Source organism: Haliotis rufescens, unplaced genomic scaffold (genome assembly GCF_023055435.1).
Source record: "Haliotis rufescens isolate VD_foot unplaced genomic scaffold, xgHalRufe1.0.p SCAF_1, whole genome shotgun sequence".
NCBI classification, from domain to species: domain Eukaryota; kingdom Metazoa; phylum Mollusca; class Gastropoda; order Lepetellida; family Haliotidae; genus Haliotis; species Haliotis rufescens.
In genome coordinates, this window is record NW_025963779.1 from 87,658,682 (window position 1) to 87,683,889 (window position 25,208).

Consider the following 25,208-nt stretch of genomic DNA (forward strand, 5'->3'; position numbering starts at 1 on the left):
CCAAAAGCTTATCTATAGCTCGGTCACCTAGCTGTATGATGTTACATGTAACATATGTCTAAGGTGCCGCAGCTCGCTGTTCAGAGTTGTGTCCCTTTGACACACCAGAAACCTAGGATCGTGGGTTTGAGTCACAGTTCGCCCCAACATGCCCGATGTTCACTCTGTTGTTCCTAGGTTTGTCAGCACCATCCCGTGCTCATGAGTTTTCAAGTGGTAAACGTGAAGACCTGCATCACTTGGGGCTTCTCTCCCACATAAGGCTGACATGCCGTGACATACATTGTAAGTGGAATCATGTTAAAAATGCTGACAATCCCAATTCAATCACTCACTCACATATAACACGATACATTTGATGGGTTTAGCTCCATGGGGATTCCGGATTAGAATTGGTCCCCAGTTACCTATGCCTGTTGTAAGAGACGACTTAATGTATCGGCTGGTCAAACTCTGTGATTTTATTGATTGCATGTCTTTGTACCCAGACAGTATTTGACATTGCTTGTAATACCAATCACTAGATTGTCTGGTCAACATATGCATGATATAGCTGGACTATGGCTTAATGTGGTGGTAACCTAGAGATCTAAGAGGTGTAAATCTTCCTGTGGTACCATGGTGATTATCTGGTCTTAGATATGCTTATAAATACTTCGTTCTTGTTGTTATTTAGGTGGCCTGCTGCTGTGGGCCGGCATCATGTGCTCTGTGTTCCAAATGTCTGCCCAGGATCAACGAGTCTACCGGGTCAAGGATCATGTACACCATTCTCTTTATACTGGTGTTTGTGGTGGCCTGCCTCATGCTGTCCCCACAGCTGGAGGAGGTCTTCAGAGAGAGGGTGAGTAGCATTCAGGTGACATTGTACCAGGTGTGGGTGGGGCATTGTACCAGGTGTGTGTGGGTGGGGCATTGTACCAGGTGTGTGTGGGTGGGGCATTGTACCAGGTGTGTGTGGGTGGGGCATTGTGCCAGGTGTGTGTGGGTGGGGCATTGTACCAGGTGTGTGTGGGTGGGACATTGTGCCAGGTGTGTGTGGGTGGGACATTGTGCCAGGTGTGTGGGGATGGGACAATGTACCAGGTGTGTGGGGGTTGGACATTATGCCAGGTGTGTGGGGGTGGGACATTGTACCAGGTTTGTGTGGGTGGGACATTGTGCCAGGTGTGTGTGGGTGGGACATTATGCCAGGTGTGTGTGGGTGGGACAATGTACCAGGTGTGTGTGGGTGGGGCATTGTGCCAGGTGTGTGTGGGTGGGACATTGTACCAGGTGTGTGTGGGTGGGACATTGTGCCAGGTGTGTGTGGGTGGGACATTATGCCAGGTGTGTGGGGGTGGGACATTATGCCAGGTGTGTGGGGATGGGACAATGTACCAGGTGTGTGTGGGTGGGACATTGTACCAGGTTTGTGTGGGTGGGGCATTGTGCCAGGTGTGTGTGGGTGGGACATTATGCCAGGTGTGTGTGGGTGGGACATTGTATCAGGTGTGTGTGGGTGGGACATTATGCCAGGTGTGTGTGGGTGGGGCATTGTACCAGGTGTGTGTGGGTGGGACATTGTACCAGGTGTGTGTGGATGGGACATTGTACCAGTTGTGTGGGGGTGGGACAATGTACCAGGTGTGTGTGGGTGGGACATTGTGCCAGGTGTGTGTGGGTGGGACATTATGCCAGTTGTGTGTGGGTGGGACAATGTACCAGGTGTGTGTGGGTGGGACATTGTGCCAGGTGTGTGTGGGTGGGACATTATGCCAGTTGTGTGTGGGTGGGACAATGTACCAGGTTTGTGTGGGTGGGACATTGTGCCAGGTGTGTGTGGGTGGGACATTATGCCAGGTGTGTGGGGGTGGGACATTATGCCAGGTGTGTGGGGGTGGGACATTATGCCAGGTGTGTGGGGGTGGGGCATTATGCCAGGTGTGTGTGGGTGGGACATTGTGCCAGGTGTGTGTGGGTGGGACATTATGCCAGGTGTGTGGGGGTGGGACATTGTGCCAGGTGTGTGTGGGTGGGACATTGTGCCAGGTGTGTGTGGGTGGGACATTATGCCAGTTGTGTGTGGGTGGGACAATGTACCAGGTTTGTGTGGGTGGGACATTGTGCCAGGTGTGTGTGGGTGGGACATTATGCCAGGTGTGTGGGGGTGGGACATTATGCCAGGTGTGTGGGGGTGGGACAATGTACCAGGTGTGTGTGGGTGGGACATTATGCCAGGTGTGTGTGGGTGGGACATTATGCCAGGTGTGTGTGGGTGGGACATTGTGCCAGGTGTGTGTGGGTGGGACATTGTGCCAGGTGTGTGTGGGTGGGGCATTGTGCCAGGTGTGTTTGGGTGGGACATTGTGCCAGGTGTGTGTGGGTGGCCACAACCATGCAACAATTTAAGATTATGGGTAGTTTGAAGTTAATCATCCACCATGATCACTGTAGTATTTTCCTATTTAACATGTTAACAGTTTAAGATTGTTCCATGATCATTTCATTGGGTGTGACTGAGTGACTGGTGTTTTCACCTGGGTCACTGTAATTCAAGACAATGTGTAGAGTTGGAAGTTAATCCCCTGCTATGAATGGAAGTGAGTTACTGTATTGATTATACTCCAGGCAGGTAAGAACAAGACAGATGAAACTGTGCCGCATGTGTACTTGAGACATGTTTTAGTTGGCTGTTTGCTGCTCCAATATTTGAGAGTTTGGACATTCTGCAGCCACGTTTGCAGTCTTACCTGTGATCCCTACCGAAGACTTTCTTCCCTTGATTCTGCCACGTTAAATCTATATCAAACAAAACACATTGGAGCACGGCATTTTCCATGTTGAGGGCTTTGTTGGCCATTACAGGTACCCCTTTATTTGCTCATTCAGGCTCGCTATAATTAGAGGCCTGTCATTTAATGGAGGCAACATGGGGAAGGCAAACTAAAAGCACTTGTTATGTTTGTGAGGAGGGTTGTGTTAAGAAATACACAATTAGGAGGACGGTCATGAAAAAAACGAACACTTATTTTAGGATTAAACATTAATCACAGCTGTAATTGTCCTGGCCTCAAAGTGATGTGACATTGTAGCAGACTGTGTCCTTTAGGAATGTCATAGAATATATATGGGCAAGCACACAGGAATGCAAAAAGTTGTGTTTTTTCTGCACTTGTGTATTATAATTCTTAGGCCCATTCCCTATTATTAATTACTAAACTTATATTGGCTTAGGTTGTAGTTAACTATAGTGCTGGAAAGAAACACAAAGACACACTGATCAAAGTCAGTGCAGTGAAATTATTGTTGAATTTTAAACCTGCTAGGTCATGTTATTATTAAATCTAAATTTGTTCACATTATTCATGAGGTGGATCAGTAGTCTACCATGAAACAGTGTGTAAAGATGTATCAGGTTTTTTCTGGAGTTTGAGCATGTTCAGACAATTATGCTGTGGCAGCCTGACATAAGTTGAATGTTCACCTGGTATGTTATAAAGTACTCACGGAAATGAAAAAACCTGTTTTTTCGATCTCAGATTTTAAATAAATGCAGTTAATATACAAAATATATAAATATTCAAACAACTCAATTAGTACTAATTGGGCCTTGGCACAAATACAGCGTATCAAAGGTTTTTATGTCTTTTTACGTGTGTAAAAATATGAACAAAACAGACTATTGTGAAACTGAGCATAACCAGGTGAATGTCCATGACCTATGACACCTTGACGACAGGTGAAAACAGGTGCTTGAAACCCACGTGCATGTGATTTGTCAGTGGTTAGTGATTTGTGAGTGGCATAGTGGGATAGTGAATCATCGTCAAAATATCAGAACGTAAAAGTAACATATTCCCTTCTCAAACAACAACTTACATGTCATTATTATTCTGTACATAAACATAGCTGTTTTTATTGTTGTTTTGATAACTTTTTCCAGGCTATTTTGCATAATGCCTATAGCCTGTTTCTGCCATGTCAATTTGGGCTTAATTTTATTTTTGAGTGTTGAAAGTGCCTACAAATTACCTCCTGTAAAGTACATTTTGTGTTGAGCACTGAGATAAAACTAGCAAATCCAGACTAGTACTTTTCCAGTTGTTTTGTTATTTCATATTTACATCTACGTAATGCTTTGTGTCGATTATTAAATCCAGCAAAACAGTGTTTTTTCATTTCCATGAGTACTTTAGCACTCAGTGCTCATGGCGTGATCATATATCTTGCTGAGTGTCAGTCAGCTCATCTGTGCTTTCCTGATTAACTGCCTTTCAGAGTAGCAATTCAATCTCTGCAACATGATAAAGGTTTAGAGTTATAGGGGCAGGTGGGGTAGGCTCGTGGTTAAGGTGTTTGCTCGTCATGCAGAAGACCCAGGTTTGATTCCCCATATGGGTACAATGTGTGATGCCCATTTCTGGTGTCCCCCATGGTGATATTGCAGGATATTCTTGGGGAATCGTGTTGTTCTTACTTAATTCTTACATGAATCGTTGTTGACATTCGTGGCTTTTTTCGGGTTGAGGACAAGACATTTTGAGAGCCACAAATCGCTAAGAATAGCCAGAATGCAAAAGAATCGATTACGAAGCTGTTACGGAACATGAGAATTAATTACAAATGGATTACGATACAGCCACGAAATTGCAATTCCGGGACTCTTCCATGAAAGTTCTTGACAAACAAAATCTTTCTCGCGAATGTTTGGGAATCAAATAAGATTCATTTAAGAACTTCAAGAAATGATTCAGATTTTTCTACAAACATGAAAGATTTCCTATTCAGGGTGATTCAGGATATTCGTGGTCATAGTGAAGTGGGGGCATAAGGATTATAATTTTTCCAGAAATAAGAGCAGCTATTTGAAATTTTGGGGAAGGGATGATGGAGATAACTGCTCAATAATTCAGCATGAGAGATGGTATAAAACTTAAAACATATGCAGGTAATTAATGCAGAATCACCATCCACAAGTAACATTAGGGATATGCAGAAAGTTTTTCGCATGGAATCTTTCTCAGATGTAACATATGTAACCATGGTAACAGTGGCCGATTAATAATTTATTGTGAGAATCCTGCAAGGTTGCTGCCTCAGCAGAACACATGTTTTGTCGTTTGTTTTCAGTAAAACAGGCTTCATTATATTTTAGAATCCCCCTCTTAAATCTAATGGTTTCTCCCTTATGATCAATATGTAGGATTTATGCAAATAATAAATATCTATTGACTGTGTGATCAACGATATTTACCACTATACTTTTCACTGACATGTTATTGCATTGAAAATAACTACAAAATCTATCAAACAACATGAGTGAGTGAGTATGGTTTTACGCCGCTTTTAGCAATATTCCAGCAATATCACAGCAGGGGACACCAGAAATGGGCTTCACACATTGTACCCATGTCGGGAATCGAACCCGGGTCTTTGACATGACGAGCGAACGCTTTAACCACTAGGCTACCCGACCGCCCCTCAAACAACATGAACAGTGTGTCCCCCAAAGAATGAAAACTGCAGACGAGTCAAGGTAAAACATTGATGTGACAATGCTAATGAATATTACCATGACGGCTTCGATTGTTGCTCACAATATCAATCACTCGATTGCCTGGTCTAAATTTTATTATTTACAGGATGCGATCATGGATGGAATATTGCTGAATTAACCAAAACACAAAACTCTATTTTTTAAAATATTTTTTTTCTTTCAGGTGCCGGGATTCAATGAGACATGTATCATGCTGAATGTGGGTCCGAACTGCAGCCGCCTGATAGGGTATAAGGCTGTATATCGCCTGTGTCTAGGCGTGGTCATATTCCACTTCCTGCTGATGTTGGTGACACCCTTTGTGCCGAGCAGCAACCACTGGCGGGCATCGGTACACAATGGGTAGGTCAGGCAGAGACTTAATACTATAAACAATGGGTAGGTCAGGCAGAGACTCAATACTATAAACAATGGGTAGGTCAGGCAGGGACTCAATACTATCAACAATGGGTAGGTCAGGCAGAGACTCAATACTATCAACAATGGGTAGGTCAGGCAGAAAGTCAATACTATAAACAATGGGTAGGTCAGGCAGAGACTCAATACTATAAACAATGGGTAGGTCAGGCAGAGACTCAATACTATAAACAATGGGTAGGTCAGGCAGAGACTCAATACTAACAACAATGGGTAGGTCAGGCAGAGACTCAAAAATTATCAACAATGGGTAGGTCAGGCAGAGACTCAATACTATAAACAATGGGTAGGTCAGGCAGAGACTCAATACTATAAACAATGGGTAGGTCAGGCAGAGACTCAATACTATAAACAATGGGTAGGTCAGGCAGAGACTCAATACTATAAACAATGGGTAGGTCAGGCAGAGACTCAATACTATAAACAATGGGTAGGTCAGGCAGGGACTCAATACTATAAACAATGGGTAGGTCAGGCAGAGACTCAATACTATAAACAATGGGTAGGTCAGGCAGAGACTCAATACTATAAACAATGGGTAGGTCAGGCAGGGACTCAATACTATCAACAATGGGTAGGTCAGGCAGAGACTCAATACTATAAACAATGGGTAGGTCAGGCAGAGACTCAATACTATAAACAATGGGTAGGTCAGGCAGAGACTCAATACTATAAACAATGGGTAGGTCAGGCAGAGACTCAATACTATAAACAATGGGTAGGTCAGGCAGAGACTCAATACTATAAACAATGGGTAGGTCAGGCAGAGACTCAATACTATAAACAATGGGTAGGTCAGGCAGGGACTCAATACTATAAACAATGGGTAGGTCAGGCAGAGACTCAATACTATAAACAATGGGTAGGTCAGGCAGAGACTCAATACTATAAACAATGGGTAGGCCAGGCAGAGACTCAATACTATCAACAATGGGTAGGTCAGGCAGAGACTCAATACTATAAACAATGGGTAGGTCAGGCAGAGACTCAATACTAACAACAATGGGTAGGTCAGGCAGAGACTCAATACTATAAACAATGGGTAGGTCAGGCAGAGACTCAATACTAACAACAATGGGTAGGTCAGGCAGAGACTCAATACTATAAACAATGGGTAGGTCAGGCAGAGACTCAATACTAACAACAATGGGTAGGTCAGGCAGAGACTCAATACTATAAACAATGGGTAGGCCAGGCAGAGACTCAATACTATCAACAATGGGTAGGTCAGGCAGAGACTCAATACTATAAACAATGGGTAGGTCAGGCAGAGACTCAATACTAACAACAATGGGTAGGTCAGGCAGAGACTCAATACTATAAACAATGGGTAGGTCAGGCAGAGACTCAATACTAACAACAATGGGTAGGTCAGGCAGAGACTCAATACTATAAACAATGGGTAGGTCAGGCAGAGACTCAATACTAACAACAATGGGTAGGTCAGGCAGAGACTCAATACTAACAACAATGGGTAGGTCAGGCAGAGACTCAATACTATAAACAATGGGTAGGTCAGGCAGAGACTCAATACTAACAACAATGGGTAGGTCAGGCAGAGACTCAATACTAACAACAATGGGTAGGTCAGGCAGAGACTCAATACTATAAACAATGGGTAGGTCAGGCAGAGACTCAATACTAACAACAATGGGTAGGTCAGGCAGAGACTCAATACTAACAACAATGGGTAGGTCAGGCAGAGACTCAATACTAACAACAATGGGTAGGTCAGGCAGAGACTCAATACTATAAACAATGGGTAGGTCAGGCAGAGACTCAATACTAACAACAATGGGTAGGTCAGGCAGAGACTCAATACTATAAACAATGGGTAGGTCAGGCAGAGACTCAATACTAACAACAATGGGTAGGTCAGGCAGAGACTCAATACTATAAACAATGGGTAGGTCAGGCAGAGACTCAATACTAACAACAATGGGTAGGTCAGGCAGAGACTCAATACTATAAACAATGGGTAGGTCAGGCAGAGACTCAATACTAACAACAATGGGTAGGTCAGGCAGAGACTCAATACTATAAACAATGGGTAGGTCAGGCAGAGACTCAATACTAACAACAATGGGTAGGTCAGGCAGAGACTCAATACTATAAACAATGGGTAGGTCAGGCAGAGACTCAATACTAACAACAATGGGTAGGTCAGGCAGAGACTCAATACTATAAACAATGGGTAGGTCAGGCAGAGACTCAATACTAACAACAATGGGTAGGTCAGGCAGAGACTCAATACTATAAACAATGGGTAGGTCAGGCAGAGACTCAATTCTAACAACAATGGGTAGGTCAGGCAGAGACTCAATACTATAAACAATGGGTAGGTCAGGCAGAGACTCAATACTAACAACAATGGGTAGGTCAGGCAGAGACTCAATACTATAAACAATGGGTAGGTCAGGCAGAGACTCAATACTAACAACAATGGGTAGGTCAGGCAGAGACTCAATACTATAAACAATGGGTAGGTCAGGCAGAGACTCAATACTAACAACAATGGGTAGGTCAGGCAGAGACTCAATACTAACAACAATGGGTAGGTCAGGCAGAGACTCAATACTATAAACAATGGGTAGGTCAGGCAGGGACTCAATACTAACAACAATGGGTAGGTCAGGCAGAGACTCAATACTATAAACAATGGGTAGGTCAGGCAGAGACTCAATACTAACAACAATGGGTAGGTCAGGCAGAGACTCAATACTATAAACAATGGGTAGGTCAGGCAGAGACTCAATACTATAAACAATGGGTAGGTCAGGCAGAGACTCAATACTATAAACAATGGGTAGGTCAGGCAGAGACTCAATACTAACAACAATGGGTAGGTCAGGCAGAGACTCAATACTATAAACAATGGGTAGGTCAGGCAGAGACTCAATACTAACAACAATGGGTAGGTCAGGCAGAGACTCAATACTATAAACAATGGGTAGGTCAGGCAGAGACTCAATACTAACAACAATGGGTAGGTCAGGCAGAGACTCAATACTATAAACAATGGGTAGGTCAGGCAGAGACTCAATACTAACAACAATGGGTAGGTCAGGCAGAGACTCAATACTATAAACAATGGGTAGGTCAGGCAGAGACTCAATACTAACAACAATGGGTAGGTCAGGCAGAGACTCAATACTAACAACAATGGGTAGGTCAGGCAGAGACTCAATACTATAAACAATGGGTAGGTCAGGCAGAGACTCAATACTAACAACAATGGGTAGGTCAGGCAGAGACTCAATACTATAAACAATGGGTAGGTCAGGCAGAGACTCAATACTAACAACAATGGGTAGGTCAGGCAGAGACTCAATACTATAAACAATGGGTAGGTCAGGCAGAGACTCAATACTATAAACAATGGGTAGGTCAGGCAGAGACTCAATACTAACAACAATGGGTAGGTCAGGCAGAGACTCAATACTATAAACAATGGGTAGGTCAGGCAGAGACTCAATACTAACAACAATGGGTAGGTCAGGCAGAGACTCAATACTATAAACAATGGGTAGGTCAGGCAGAGACTCAATACTATAAACAATGGGTAGGTCAGGCAGAGACTCAATACTATAAACAATGGGTAGGTCAGGCAGAGACTCAATACTAACAACAATGGGTAGGTCAGGCAGAGACTCAATACTATAAACAATGGGTAGGTCAGGCAGAGACTCAATACTAACAACAATGGGTAGGTCAGGCAGAGACTCAATACTATAAACAATGGGTAGGTCAGGCAGAGACTCAATACTATAAACAATGGGTAGGTCAGGCAGAGACTCAATACTATAAACAATGGGTAGGTCAGGCAGAGACTCAATACTAACAACAATGGGTAGGTCAGGCAGAGACTCAATACTATAAACAATGGGTAGGTCAGGCAGAGACTCAATACTAACAACAATGGGTAGGTCAGGCAGAGACTCAATACTATAAACAATGGGTAGGTCAGGCAGAGACTCAATACTATAAACAATGGGTAGGTCAGGCAGAGACTCAATACTATAAACAATGGGTAGGTCAGGCAGAGACTCAATACTATAAACAATGGGTAGGTCAGGCAGAGACTCAATACTAACAACAATGGGTAGGTCAGGCAGAGACTCAATACTATAAACAATGGGTAGGTCAGGCAGAGACTCAATACTAACAACAATGGGTAGGTCAGGCAGAGACTCAATACTATAAACAATGGGTAGGTCAGGCAGAGACTCAATACTAACAACAATGGGTAGGTCAGGCAGAGACTCAATACTATAAACAATGGGTAGGTCAGGCAGAGACTCAATACTATAAACAATGGGTAGGTCAGGCAGAGACTCAATACTATAAACAATGGGTAGGTCAGGCAGAGACTCAATACTATAAACAATGGGTAGGTCAGGCAGAGACTCAATACTAACAACAATGGGTAGGTCAGGCAGAGACTCAATACTATAAACAATGGGTAGGTCAGGCAGAGACTCAATACTAACAACAATGGGTAGGTCAGGCAGAGACTCAATACTATAAACAATGGGTAGGTCAGGCAGAGACTCAATACTATAAACAATGGGTAGGTCAGGCAGAGACTCAATACTATAAACAATGGGTAGGTCAGGCAGAGACTCAATACTAACAACAATGGGTAGGTCAGGCAGAGACTCAATACTATAAACAATGGGTAGGTCAGGCAGAGACTCAATACTAACAACAATGGGTAGGTCAGGCAGAGACTCAATACTATAAACAATGGGTAGGTCAGGCAGAGACTCAATACTATAAACAATGGGTAGGTCAGGCAGAGACTCAATACTATAAACAATGGGTAGGTCAGGCAGAGACTCAATACTAACAACAATGGGTAGGTCAGGCAGAGACTCAATACTATAAACAATGGGTAGGTCAGGCAGAGACTCAATACTAACAACAATGGGTAGGTCAGGCAGAGACTCAATACTATAAACAATGGGTAGGTCAGGCAGAGACTCAATACTAACAACAATGGGTAGGTCAGGCAGAGACTCAATACTATAAACAATGGGTAGGTCAGGCAGAGACTCAATACTAACAACAATGGGTAGGTCAGGCAGAGACTCAATACTATAAACAATGGGTAGGTCATGCTGGGACTATGGGGCTTCCGTGGGGGAGGCGCTACTATAAACCTATCACATCATCTCCTGACCCATAGAATAGGCCTTCAGTAACCCATACTAACCATAAGAGGCGACTATGCTTGTCATAAGAGGTGACCAACATGATGGGTTGGTCAGGCTCGCTGAATTGATTGATGCATGTCATCGTATTCCAATTGTGTGAATCGATGCTCATGAAGTCAATCACTTGATAGTCAGGTCCAGACACGATTAATTGGGAATTTTATAAGCGTGCGAAGCACGCGCAATGAAATTGTAATTTTATGAGTAAACTGAAATAAGGTCTAAATGCGATTATCCCTGGCTTCCGGCGGAAGTCACAAGCCTTTTAAAGTCACGTGAGAAAAAACGAGATCTCGTCCTTGATTCTCTGAGCGAAGAAGAAAAGACAAGAATATTAAGTGTGATAACAGTTTACTCAACCAAAAATAGGTACTGGAACAGTACCTGCTGAGTCAACAAAAACCGAACGTCTTGGAATGTCTGTGCCAAAGGCTCAAGTATCAGTTTCTGCACCAGTAATCGAAGACCACAAAGTCAACTTGTAACCATGTCTTGAACACCTCAGTGGTCCAATCCACCCAACACACAGGTACCATGATCCCACTTCATAGAACCAATCCAACTAGAACTGCAACAAACACCAAAAGTGGATCCTTCTTTCTCCATAGTCTGCAAACTCTTCTAACTGCAAACAAAACAAAAAACACTCATGAGTTTGTGGTTTCACTAAATAAGCTCTTCACATATAAATTGAGACTCCACCATTAATCATTTGATAATATGATCCAGATCAAAATCTTTCACTAAAGATGTAAGTTGAATCCATTCAAGTACCTAATGTATAATCACTAGGGTGGAGAGGGAGGGATTTAGACCTTATTTCAGTTTACTCATAAAATTACAATTTCATTGCGCGTGCTTCGCACGCTTATAAAATTCCCAATTTTATTTCGTAAACTGAAATAAGGTCTAAATGCGATTGTTTAAAGTTCTGATCCCTAATAAATCTGTATCCTAACAGTTTTGCATTGTAATATCATCTGATTCATTTAGTTTAGAACAATGTTTGCAAATTTCTCATTGGTGGTTTTTTGAATGCCTTTTTCGTAATATCTATGAAAGGTTTTAGCTTTTGACCAGTCTGCACATTTGATAATTTCAGCAACTGACATCCCAAAGTTTCTGGCTTTGGAAGTAGCCGCTGATCTAGTTGAATGAGCCTGGAATTTCTTGGTATCAATCCCTGCCTGTTCCATCAGCTGTTTCAGCCAATTAGAAACAGTTGATGTGACAACTGGTCTATGTGGCTTGGAACATCCCAAGAACAATTGATGTTCCTGCTCTGAAGATACTCTCCAGCACTTAGTTCTGTGTAGATAAGCTCTAATTGCGGATGTGGGGTCAAGTTCAGGTATGTCAGATGCATAAACGGTCACTTTGCTTGGACAAGACCCCACCTTCCGTGTTTTTGTCAATCTAGTAATAACAAATTCAATGTGGTCTCCAAAATCTGAAACATTGTTAGGATCTAATTTGTGCAACTCAGAAGCCCTACTCGCGTTCGTCAATGCTAACAACATCGCCGTCTTTTGTGTAAGGATCTTATCAGGTAAGTCACTGTTTGGGCCTAAACTTTTGATGTACTCTGTCACTGTGTCAACGTCCCAAGTTTCGGTATACTTAGGCTGGGGAGGCCTTTCATTGAATATTGCTCTCATTGTGTTCTTAATTTCTTTCGTTTGACCTACCGGTTCTCCCTGCACATGGGGATGAACCGCTGAAATAGCTGATCTTATTGCATTGATTGTGCTGTAAGAATAGCCTGATTCATACAGATGAGTGAGAAAGTTAATCACATTTGCCACAGAGGCTTGAAATGGATCAATTTCCCACCCCATGCACCAACTACGCCATTTCTGCCAGGAGCTGTTGTAAGAGTTCCTGGTGCCTGGGCGCCTGGATTTGGAGAGTAACTCGGAAGCCGATTCAGAAATGCCTTCTGGCTGGTTACAACTCCCGAGATTCTCCAGGCTGCAAGGGTAAGAGACCCTTGTTCCATCAGGGGGTGGGTCTCCCCTGCTGGAGACGACAACATCTGTGGGTCTGGAGGAAGGAGGATTGGCTCCTCTGTTAACAAGCTCATCAGAATAGGGAACCACGGTTGGCTTTGCCATGTGGGAGCTATTAATATGAGTTCTGATTTCTCCTTTTTTACCTGCATTAGGCAACGGCCTATTAATCTGAATGGGGGAAATGCATAAGGTTTCATGTCCTTCCATTCCATTAGGAAGGCGTCCGTCTGCCATGCTGTCGGATCTGGCCGCCAGCTGACATACCTGTCCACCTGTCTGTTCAGTCTGTCGGCAAACAGATCCACCTTTATTGGTCCCCAAATTTTGTTTATTTGCTTGAAATAAACTGTTTTCAGTTTCCAATTGCTGGAGTCTGAGTGGTGTCTCGACTCCCAATCTGCCTCCACATTGTCCTTCCCGGGAAGGTATTCGGCCGATATAATGTTCTTTCTCTCGAGGCAGAAATCCCAGATCATTTGGGCTACCGTCAACAAGTCCCTGGACTTCGTTCCCCCTTTCTTGTTGAGGTATGCCACTGCTGATCGGTTGTCCATCCTTAGATGGATGTGTACATCTGTTCTGCTCTTGGCAAAGGTCTGAATGGATAACCATGCAGCCATAAGCTCCAGGACATTGATGTGGTGTTTTCTCTCGGAGAGACTCCACACTCCACCTGTCCGAACTTTCCCATACACTGCTCCCCACCCCATTTTGAGGCATCTGTAGTTATGACTACATCTGGCCCTGTCGAGAGAAAAGATTTGCCGTTCCAATCGGCGAGATGATGTATCCACCATCTCAATTCCTGTTTGGACTCTACTGTCAAAGTCACTTTCGTCTCGTAGTTTTGTTTTGGTAGGAGAGCGTTCGTTCTCAGCATTTGTAAATGTCGATAGTGTAGTGGTGCTGGTAGCACCGCCATCATTGAGGCAGTTAGTTTGCCTATCAATGTCGCTAGTTGTCGTACAGTTGTGTTGGAACAAGTCAACATCATTTCGCACTGTCGAAGAATGCCAGTCACTTTGTCCTGTGGCAGTGCCAACGTCATGTCTATCGAGTTGACAGTGAAACCCAAGTACTCTATTATCTGACATGGTTCTAGGACTGACTTCTTCCAATTCACCACAAAGCCTAGTTTCTCTAGAATTTCTAGGGTCGAATCCCTGTCTATCCTCAATGCATCTTTCTGGGGATTGGCCAAAATCAAGTCGTCTAGATAAATTTGGGCTCGGATTCCTATTCTGCGTAAGAAAGAAATCACTGGTTTCAAAAGCTTCGTGAATACCCTCGGTGCTGAAGCAAGTCCGAAGGGTAGGCACTGAAACTCGTACAGTTTGTTTTGCCAGCGGAACCTTAGGTATTTCTTGTGCTCGTTGCACACTGGGACACAAAAATAGGCATCTTTGAGATCTATTTTGATCATATAGTCCTGTTTGTTTACCAGCTCTGTCAGTGTCACTATTCCTTCCATTTGGAAGTGTTGGTAAGCAACACAACAGTTTAGTTTCTTTGCATTGAATACCGGTCTGTGACCCCCTGTTTTCTTTGGGGTCACAAACACTGTGCTCACGAATTGGTTTCGTACTGGAGAAACCCACTGCACTGCCCCTTTCTCTAACATTTTTGTTACCTCTGCAGACATAATGTCCATTTCTGATTTTTGCATCTTTAGTTCTGTTGGTTCTGATTTTTGCTGAGGAATTTGATTGAATTCTATTCTGTACCCCTGAACAATGTTTAGAATGTAACGATCCTTTGTCAACTTTTGCCAATTTTTTATGAAGTGTTTTAATCTCCCCCCTAGTTTGGGATCTTCCTGAATGACCTGAAAGTCTAGGTCCTGTAACTGACTGTGCAGTGTGTTTCCCTTTTGATATTGTGAAACATACATACCAACCCTCTGCCACTGCCGTCTCGCTTTCTGGTCGAGTTGGTGAAACGCACCTTCTGGAAAGAGTTGGTACTGTACCGGCCCCCACCTCTGTAACCCTGGTAACTTGATGAGGGCCCTCTGTGAAAGGGTCGACTGTTTCCTCTGTTAAACCCTCTAGTAGAGCTCTTGAAGCCATATTGGCTCTTGTTTTTGTAGTCTGAAAACTGTCTCTCAATGTCCAATCTCTTCTTTCTGTCCTTGGACAGCTTTAACAATTTCTTGTAAAAACCTTTGCCAAACAAGGCCTTCTTGTCACTAAACTTTTTCTCATTCTTTGAGAGAAATTTCTGGGCTTTCTTCTGACTTTTCATCAGCTTTGTTAGAATGTTCAGCCTTCTATAGAAGGTAGTGGCAACGTTAGCTTGCCCCAACAAACAAACAGTCTTTTCAACTAAATTCAAAAAGTCGTTCACATCAATCTCTTCACCACCTTTATCCCTGATTTTATCTACTGTCTGCCACACTTGACCGAGTGGTCCCATCACATTGAGTAGTCTTGATTGGATTTTTCCCAACCCTGCTTCAACAGATTTAGCCGCAGTAAATCTTTTTTCTTCCAACATATCTGACCATTCTTCATCAAGCTCTAGTGGCACAAATCCTTTTGGGGTCGGACAGCCCTCTAATATATTCTTGGTGATAACTTCATCTTTAATGTAGTGGTTGAAATGCTCATGTGCATAATCTAGCAGTTCGTTAGACAGTTCTTGTTCAGCCCTATCATCCGTGGGCTTAAAACGCTTATACAGGTGATTGTCAGTACTAACAGTACGATCGTTGGAAACACAATCCTCCGAAACTGACGATTCTGATGAACTAGTGTCACTACTTGAGCTGGATGACGAGCTATCGGAATGAGAACTACTTGTGCTACTGTCATTTCTTTTGCGATGACGATGGCGCGAAACGGCGTGGTCCCGTTTAGGAATTGTGAAACCTTTCCAGTCCTTCCTATTTCGTTTCCTGCTTCGATTCTCCGAATCAATATCCTTAGGTCTGCCATTGTCACCAACTGCCTCATGGCACTGGTTATTGTTTGCCTCGTGGCTGGTTCCAGCGGCCGTGGTTGCCTCATGGCTGACAGGCACATGGCGCCCATGCTTTTGGCTAACAGGAATTCCATCCTCGCCATCCGAAGCCAAAGAATGATCCGATCTCATGACGGTTAGAAAACCGAAGAAAAGAGTTAAGCCAAGAAGAAATCACAAAAAGAGCAAGACTGACGAAAAAACCATCGAAGATTGCTCACGATGAAAAACACAAGACGAGCACGCAAATTTTCCACGTCTTGCGTCTTCGGAAGCCAGAGAATCAAGGACGAGATCTCGTTTTTTCTCACGTGACTTTAAAAGGCTTGTGACTTCCGCCGGAAGCCAGGGATAATCGCATTTAGACCTTATTTCAGTTTACTCATAAAATTACAGACCTCCGTCATATAGCTGGAATATTGCTGAGTGCAGCGTTAAACACCAAACTAACAAACATTATTACCTTGAAATTTCTTGTTTCATGTGATGTCAAAATTCAGGGCACAAATAGAGGAGAATTGATGATGAAAAGTGTGTTGTGTTTGGGTATGATGCTAGATAGAAGACAAGATATTTTTGATAGTTATTTCCAGTTATTGACTTGTCAGTATAAATTTATCCATCAGGGCCAGTGTGGTGGCCCAGTGGTTATAGCATCTACCTGGGTTTGATTCCCTGCTTGGGTACAGTGTGTGAGCCTTTTGTCATTGTTCTCCCTGTAAGATAGCTCGATGTGATGCAAAACCTCAAGAAGTACGTCTTCTAGATGTGTATGTTTCTCTCTGCAGGTACTGGTTCTTCAAGTTTCTGGTTCTGTGTGGGCTCTGTGCTGGGGCATTCTTCATCCCCTCCACCTACAGTCTCTGTAAGGATAACACATTTCCTTCTTTGATTCTTATGTTAGATGTAATAATCATAATAATCGATGGACTATGTTTGTAATTATGATTATTCAAGCATCTGAAAAGTTCATGGGTAGTTTCAGTTACTTGTGATTGTTGGTGTTCTTTCAGACTGGATGTACATCGGCATGGCAGGGGGATTTCTCTTCATCATCCTGCAGCTGATACTCCTGGTGGACTTCACCCACTCTTGGAACGCTGCCTGGTTAGTGGGGGGTGGAGGGCAGTAGTACACTGACATGCCTAGCAATGCCAAAGCATGTAGTTTGTACATCACATTGCAGTGCCTTAGAATTCTAGCGGCCTATTCGAGAAGCTGTCCCAGTGCTAAGATTGTCGTGAAGGTGTTGTAGAGAAATAAGATCTTTGCTAAGTCTGTTCTTGAAGCTAAGTAGTCTTAAGTTTGCGACTAAAAGTAGACAGGGTCAGACCTGTCTCTGGAGCTTTATAAGGGCCAAATATGGAGCCAAATAAGATGATGGATGTCAGACGGCATGTTGAAGAATACATTCCGCAGTATGGGTCTACTGTATCATTTCTGACATCGGCACCAAGTGGTTTCCACATGCACTTTCAAAACACAAACAACAGGTCCTAGAATACATGCCACAAACATCACATTTACCAACTATGACCTATGACCTCAAGTCTACGTTTGCTGGAGAGTTTTCCGTCGTTACCGTACAGCGAAATATATAGTTAATATCCTCAGAAGTGTCTCTACTCAGAGTGTGTGATGCAATCTGTCAGGCTTTGACATGTGGCTTTACTGATATTATGCAAGTATTCCTTGTTGTGGTTGATAATAACAAGGATAGCATAGTTATCGCATTCTAAAGTCTGAAAAAATATCTTAAACAATATCAGGTGAGCGGTCTCACTGTGCAAAACTGTGGACTAGTTGTTGTTTGAGTTGAACATTGTCCATAGCTTAAGTAGTGCCCCGGCTATCTTCCTAGCTTTGTTTACAAAATATTTCGGACATATTGAAAAAACCAAAATAGCGGTTTAATTGTTTATTTATCAAAATCATATATATGTGTAAATATTTAAATTTAAATAAATAAATGAATACAAGACTCCAAGCTTGTTTTTACCACCGTCACAAAAGCTCACTGTCTAAGCTAAAATATATGTCATATATATGTAAGATAGCGTTGCGATAGGTTTAAGAAAGCTTCAGAATTTATGTTTTTTAGCCCTTAGTTGTTAGTCTTAACTAAGACAGCTTCATTAATATGACGACTCATGCGTTATATGTTTGCATGACAACATTCACAAATATGCAGTGACCTTCCTAGTTTCTGCTTGCAGGGTGGGCAGGAAGTCTGGCAGCGGCTCTAGGAACAACTGTGGGTATGCAGGTAAGCAGGACAGTCTCACGGCCTTGTAGCCTTGTGGCCTGCAACTGTGCAGAGTCGCCTCCCTTGCTGTTCAGATCCATTGTTAGTGGTTTGAATCCCAAATTGCCTGTTTGATGATCCTTGACCATTACCATATCTTAACATATTGAGTCTTACGTCGAGGCTCACTTTAGTCAGTCTTGCCCTTCTGATAATCAAGGTTAAGAGAAATTACTTTTTAGGCTTAATAGAATAAAAGAATTTGTTCTCAGGCATTGGTTTTTTAAAATGTAATGCAGTCGGGTGGGCAGTGTCTTTTTTTTTTTTTGGTTGTTCAAACTAGTATGTAACCTATATTGTGTACAATCAACCTCCCTACATAAATGTATTTCTTGATGAGTAAAATACTGGAATACAGTATTTGACTACTGTTGGACTTTGAATATTTAGGGATTTTTAGTTTTTTTTAAAATGGAAATATAAATGAAACATGTGGCGGACTTTGTGATGATGTGGGCGGTGCCTGAGAACCAAGATTATTATATTTTTTAGCCTTAGCTAACCCAATTATTGTTGCAAGTATGAGTAGTTGTCTGTCCATCTGCACTACAGGCACCCTGCTGATTGCTGTGATATTCTTCATCATCGGTGTGATAGGCGTTGTGATGCTGTTTGTCTACTATGCCCAGAATGACTGCAACACCAACAAGATCTTCATCGGCATCAACACCGGCCTCTGCGTCACCATCTCCATCATCACCTTGCTGCCATGTACAGAAAAATGTCAGTGGATGTCTTGGCATGTGTAGTTACCGTGGTTACTTACAATTGTATTCTTGTATTTGTGTAGCATGGCCTTCCATACATCCCATATAGCTTAATGTCAGTCTAGCCATTGGAGAATCAAACTGGGGCTCAGATGAGCTTTAACCATTAGACTATGTCTTCACACCTAGCCATTGGAGAATCAAACTGGGGCTGAGATGAGCTTTAACCACTAGACTATGTCTTCACACCTAGCCATTGGAGAATCAAACTGGGGCTGAGATGAGCTTTAACCACTAGACTATGTCTTCACACCTAGCCATTGGAGAATCAAACTGGGGCTGAGATGAGCTTTAACCACTAGACTATGTCTTCACACCTAGCCATTGGAGAATCAAACTGGGGCTCAGATGAGCTTTAACCATTAGACTATGCTATCACTTCCTTATACTTGGCACTAAACACTCCTTATAGTTGGGGACCGCCTCCGTGGTCTAGTGGTAGAGCAGAAGGTCCGGGGTTCAATCCTCGACCGTGTCATACCAAAAGATGTGGCGCTCGGCATTAAGGGGCTAAAACAAGGACTGCTCGGCTTGGAGTATACTGTGTCTGAGTGGGGTATTAATGTTAAACCGCAGCATGGTATCTCAGTGAGCTAGCACTATAAATCGGCATCAGTCCGGACTAGTACAAGCAGCCACACAAACACACACATGTACATGCACATCGCTATATAAGTGCAATAATCTTGGACGCGACGTTAAACCCCATTCACCTCACCTCACCTCACCGCATATAGCTGGAATATTGCTAGTAAAATGTACATCAAACAGTCAACTCTGAGGAGGAGCAAACAAATGTATCATGTCCGATCTCGTTCCTCTGTAGTATGTCTAGAGTGAGTCAGTGAGATGGGTTTTACACCACTTGTAGCTATTTTCGAGCAATATCTCAGTAGAGGATACCGAAGGTGCTTCATACATTTTATCCATTTGGTAATTTGTGAATCAAACCCAGGCTTTAGACGTGGTGATCAAACACTATCAACTGGGCTACCTCACCTCCCCTGTCAGGCTGGAGGGCTGTTGGGAACTAGGAACTATGGGACCGCCTCCATGGTCTAGTGGAAAGAGCATCTTCCCGGAGAGCAGAAGGTCATGGATTCAATCCTCGACCAGGTCATACCATAAGACGTTCAAAGATGGTACTAGTTCTTACTCTACCTGATGCTTGGCATTAAGGGGCTAAAACAAGGACTGGTCAGAGTAGTTTACTGTGACTGAGTGGGGTATTCATGTTAAACTGTGGCAGGTATCTCAGTGGGCTGGCACTAATAAATCAGCATTAGTCCGGACTGGTACAAGTAGCCACACACACATACACTCACACATGTGCATGTGAGTCGCTATATAAATGCAATGATCTTGAACGCGATGTTAAACCCCATTTCTCCTCACCTCACCCCATGAACTGTGGGAAGCCAAGGATTTTGTGATAGGGTTTCAGTGCTGTCAGGGTGAATGTGGTATCATGTTAGTAAACCACTCCGAGAGTAACGTTAGCAGAGGAAGTGGTGACCCTCATGATACTCATTATTATACAACATGAACATGATCATGACAGGACATGCCATTTGAATCCTCCGTCATTGTTTGTCTGGGTGTCATGGTTGTACATGTCAGTGGACTGCTCCTAGTTACAGGAAGTAACCTGTGTGCAGGATCGTGTACTATAAGTAGTTGGTATGTATACGCTATATATTCCACCCCTCTCCTGCATGCTCTGTTCTCTGTGTTCTGATGCTACTCTACTGTTTGTCTGCAGTTAACCCGAATGCCGGCATGCTGCAAGCGTCTGTGATCAGTCTGTATGTCCTGTACCTCACCTGGTCAGCCCTCACCAGCGAACCCCCAGAGGAGGGTGAGTTTACCACCCTTAGGTGTTAATAATGCCAGTATTAGGGGTCAGTTGATGCACCCTTAGGGGTCAGTTGATACACCCTTAGGGGTCAGTTGATACACTCTTAGGGGTCAGTTGATGCCAGCATTAAGGATCAGTTGATGCACCCTTAGGGGTCAGTTAATTCACCCTTAGGGGTCAGTTGATGCACCCTTAAGGGTCAGTTGATGCCAGCATTAAGGATCAGTTAATTCACCCTTAGGGGTCTGTTGATGCCAGCATTAAGGATCAGTTAATTCACCCTTAGGGGTCAGTTGATGCCAGCATTAAGGATCAGTTAATTCACCCATAGGGGTCAGTTGATGCACTCTTAGGGGTCAGTTAATTCACCCATAGGGGTCAGTTGATGCCAGCATTAGGGATCAGTTAATTCACCCTTAGGGGTCAGTTGATACACTCTTAGGGGTCAGTTGATGCCAGCATTAAGGATCAGTTAATTCACCCATAGGGATCAGTTAATTATCCCCCGCCGCGCGAAGCGGGGGATATAGTATTCACGACCGTCCGTACGTCCGTCCGTCCGTCCGTCCGTACGTCCCACCTGTTTGTTGCCGCGATATCTCAAGAACTAAACACTGGATTGTCTTCATATTTGGAACTATGGTGTATATACAGACTCCGCAGACACCAGTCGGTTTTGGTGACCTTGATCCCATTTTCAAGGTCACAGCAGACAAATCTGCTTTTAGAGTTGGAAAACGGTGTTGCCGCGATATCTCAAGAACTAAACACTGGATTGTCTTCATATTTGGAACTATGGTGTATATACAGACTCCGCAGACACCAGTCGGTTTTGGTGACCTTGATCCCATTTTCAAGGTCACAGCAGACAAATCTGCTTTTAGAGTTGGAAAAAGGTGTTGCCGCGATATCTCAAGAACTAAACACTGGATTGTCTTCATATTTGGAACTATGGTGTATATACAGACACCGCAGACACCAGTCGGTTTTGGTGACCTTGACCCCATTTTCAAGGTCACAGCAGGCAAATCTGCTTTTGGAGTTGGAAAACGGTGTTGCCGCGATATCTCAAGAACTAAACACTGGATTGTCTTCCTATTTGGAACTATAGTGTATATACAGACTCCGCAGACACCAGTCGGTTTTGGTGACCTTGATCCCATTTTCAAGGTCACAGCAGGCAAATCTGCTTTTAGAGTTGGAAAACGGTGTTGCCGCGGTATCTCAAGAACTAAACCTCTCGATTGTCTTCATATTTGGAACTATGGTGTATATACAGACACCGCAGACACCAGTCGGTTTTGGTGACCTTGACCCCATTTTCAAGGTCACAGCAGGCAAATCTGCTTTTGGAGTTAGAAAACGGTGTTGCCGCGATATCTCAAGAACTAATCGCTGGATTGTCTTCATATTTGGAACTATAGTGTATATACAGACACCGCATACACCTGTCAGATTTGGTGACCTTGACCCCATTTTCAAGGTCACAGCAGGCAAATCTGTTTTTGGAGTTGGAAAACGGTGTTGCCACAATATCTCAAGAACTAATCGCTGGATTGTCTTCATATTTGGTACTATGGTGTATATGGCGGGGGATATTTCGTCACTCTGTGACAAATACTTGTTCATCCTTAGGGGTCAGTTGATACACTCTTAGGGGTCAGTTGATGCCAGCATTAAGGATCAGTTAATTCACCCATAGGGATCAGTTAATTCTCCCATAGGGATCAGTTGATGCACCCTTAGGGGTCAGTTGATGCACTCTTAGGGGTCAGTTGATGCCAGCATTAAGGATGTGAGTTAGCAGTCAAGGTGGTGTGTTAGATGAGTGAACCCAAACTTGCTGGGACAGCCAATCTCCCCAAGCCCCGTTTAATGTCTCACATTGACAGTACTGAATTCAGGTGAAATTCTGACCTCAGGGCTTCTATTCCAGTGAACATCTTGGAGACATTTGCCACCAAGACTCAGCGTCTTTACCAGCAGGAGGATTCCCATGCTGTGAAGATTGGTCAGGTGGGCCAGCAGTTCCACCGGGAGGCTAACATGTCCTCTATGTACCGGTGTCGACCTGATCCATCCTTCCCAGAAGCTGATCTCATCTCTGCTTATGCTGGACTCCTTATCATGTTTATCATGGCTGTGTATTCCAGGTAGGTGGGGAATACTTTACTGTACATCTTAGCAGCATCAGTGTCAGCTGTGTCAAATGTAAACCATTCCATTCCCAATATGGAATGTGGATATTAGAGCAGTATGATAGAACAGAGACTTACAATACTAGAGCGGTTAAATAGAACAGAGGTCTGCTGCCAAACAAAATGTCTCATTGACAATACCTGAACACTTTTACATATGCATGTCTTAGTATCCCAATTACATAGATCGATGCTTGTGATGTCAATCACTGGCTTGTCTGGTCTAGACTTGACTATTTACAGACCGCGTCATACAGAAGGAATATATCTGAGTGTGGCATTGAACAACACACAAACAGACAAAACCAATAGTATTTGAAAAAGTATGTAATATATTCAATTTATAGCATTGTTTATATTATCCAAGACAGTAATGCAAGGCCTTGGTAGCAGTACATGATATAAACTACATATCAGCACTATTCACTATTTGTGAATACTAGGCCCAAAAGAGAAAATATTAATGTGATTCCTGAGATACATAAATTTATTTATTAAAATACACTGTGTGATAAATAACATAATAGACAGCCAAAATTACACCTATGAGTTATCAAAATTAACAATACTCTGTTATGATGTGAAGTTTGGGCCCAGTGATGTTGATGGGGATGCTGTACGGTACTACCCATCCCATGTTGGCTTGTTTCAGTGTCCGGACCTCCAACCAGTCACATAAACTTGGCATCCGGCGGGGCTCAGCTGCGGTGAGTTTGCCAAGTTAAGCTACTGTGAGAGAGTGAGTTGGATTTTACACCGCTTATAGCAATATTCCAGCAATATCACGGCAGGGGACACCAGAAATGGGCTTCACACATTGTACCCATAAGGAGAATCAAACCCAGGCCTTCGACATGACGAGCTAACGCTTTAGCCACTACCCCATCGCCCTGTTAGATGCATAGATATCAGTCAGGGCAGGTTATTCTCAATGTAGGGGCAGGGGTGTCCCAGTCTTCTTAGAGCTGCAATTTACAGTGTGAAATTGCATCATAGACTTGCCAGAAACCTATAATCGTAGAGCCAACTCAATTTCCTAAATCCCCTGGCTTTACATTCTCAGACTGAAATTAAAACAAATATTGAAATCTGAAACAATTTTTATCAACAAGTTAAGGTTTCCAACACACTTTTCATCATGTGTTCACGAACCTTAGAAAATGGTCGTAATATATCTCGTTATTCAGCGCCTCAATAGCCAAGTGGTTCACTCGCCGGGCTACATGTATAAAGGCTGCAGTTCGATTCCACTGAAACACTTGCAGGGAGAATAAGCCACTCGGGGCTGCGCCCCTCATGGTATATTCTCCCTGCAGTGTTTTATTGTACGATAAACAACTCCCACTTATCATATATTTCTTAAGTATATGACCATGATGACATGTCTGACCACTATCACTGATCACTTTGCAGGGAGACAAGACCTGGTGTTGCTGCCTCATGTACAAACGTGAGTAATTATCTGAAACTTCAGCGCATTTGAAGCCGAAACTTGGCATGGATGATGCCAGAAAAGTCTTTCACGAAGAAATGTGATTTGATTCTTCATATATTCCTCTTGGCCCTGTATTCACTTACTGTACAATGCTGTATGGGAAGTAGAAAACATTACCCGACATGACACTAGGTTGAGGTTGGTATTATGACTGAGTGGGGTATCCGTGTTAAACTGCATCATGTGTCTTTGTACAGGAGATAATCCATCAATTCATGGCGGGCAGCAGGTCGTGCAGAACGAGGCAGACGGAGTTATCTACTCCTACTCTTTCTTCCACTTTGTGTTCTGTCTGGCCGGACTCTACATCATGATGCAGCTCACCAACTGGTACAGGTACGTTGGGAGGGGTACAGGTGCATTGGGAGGGGTACAGGTACGTTGGGAGGTGTACAGGTACAGGGGGTACAGTTATGTTTGGAGGGGTACGGGTACCTTGG

The 25,208-nt window shown here is 43.3% G+C and overlaps 1 protein-coding gene across 2 annotated transcripts in view; it reads left to right on the plus strand.

The window, feature by feature from the left end:
* LOC124147066 (serine incorporator 5-like) overlaps positions 1-25,208 on the plus strand; it is a 32,681-nt gene that overhangs the window by 4,452 nt on the left and 3,021 nt on the right. For both annotated transcript variants that reach the window (XM_048402962.1, XM_048402961.1), the window contains exons 2-12: positions 677-844; positions 5,703-5,881; positions 16,934-17,010; positions 17,159-17,252; positions 18,362-18,411; positions 19,003-19,173; positions 20,980-21,075; positions 23,012-23,228; positions 23,926-23,980; positions 24,687-24,723; positions 24,966-25,104. In XM_048402962.1, the coding sequence (XP_048258919.1) occupies positions 761-844; positions 5,703-5,881; positions 16,934-17,010; positions 17,159-17,252; positions 18,362-18,411; positions 19,003-19,173; positions 20,980-21,075; positions 23,012-23,228; positions 23,926-23,980; positions 24,687-24,723; positions 24,966-25,104 (1,199 nt within the window). In that variant the 5' untranslated portion in view covers positions 677-760. The remainder of the gene's footprint in view (positions 1-676; positions 845-5,702; positions 5,882-16,933; positions 17,011-17,158; positions 17,253-18,361; positions 18,412-19,002; positions 19,174-20,979; positions 21,076-23,011; positions 23,229-23,925; positions 23,981-24,686; positions 24,724-24,965; positions 25,105-25,208) is intronic.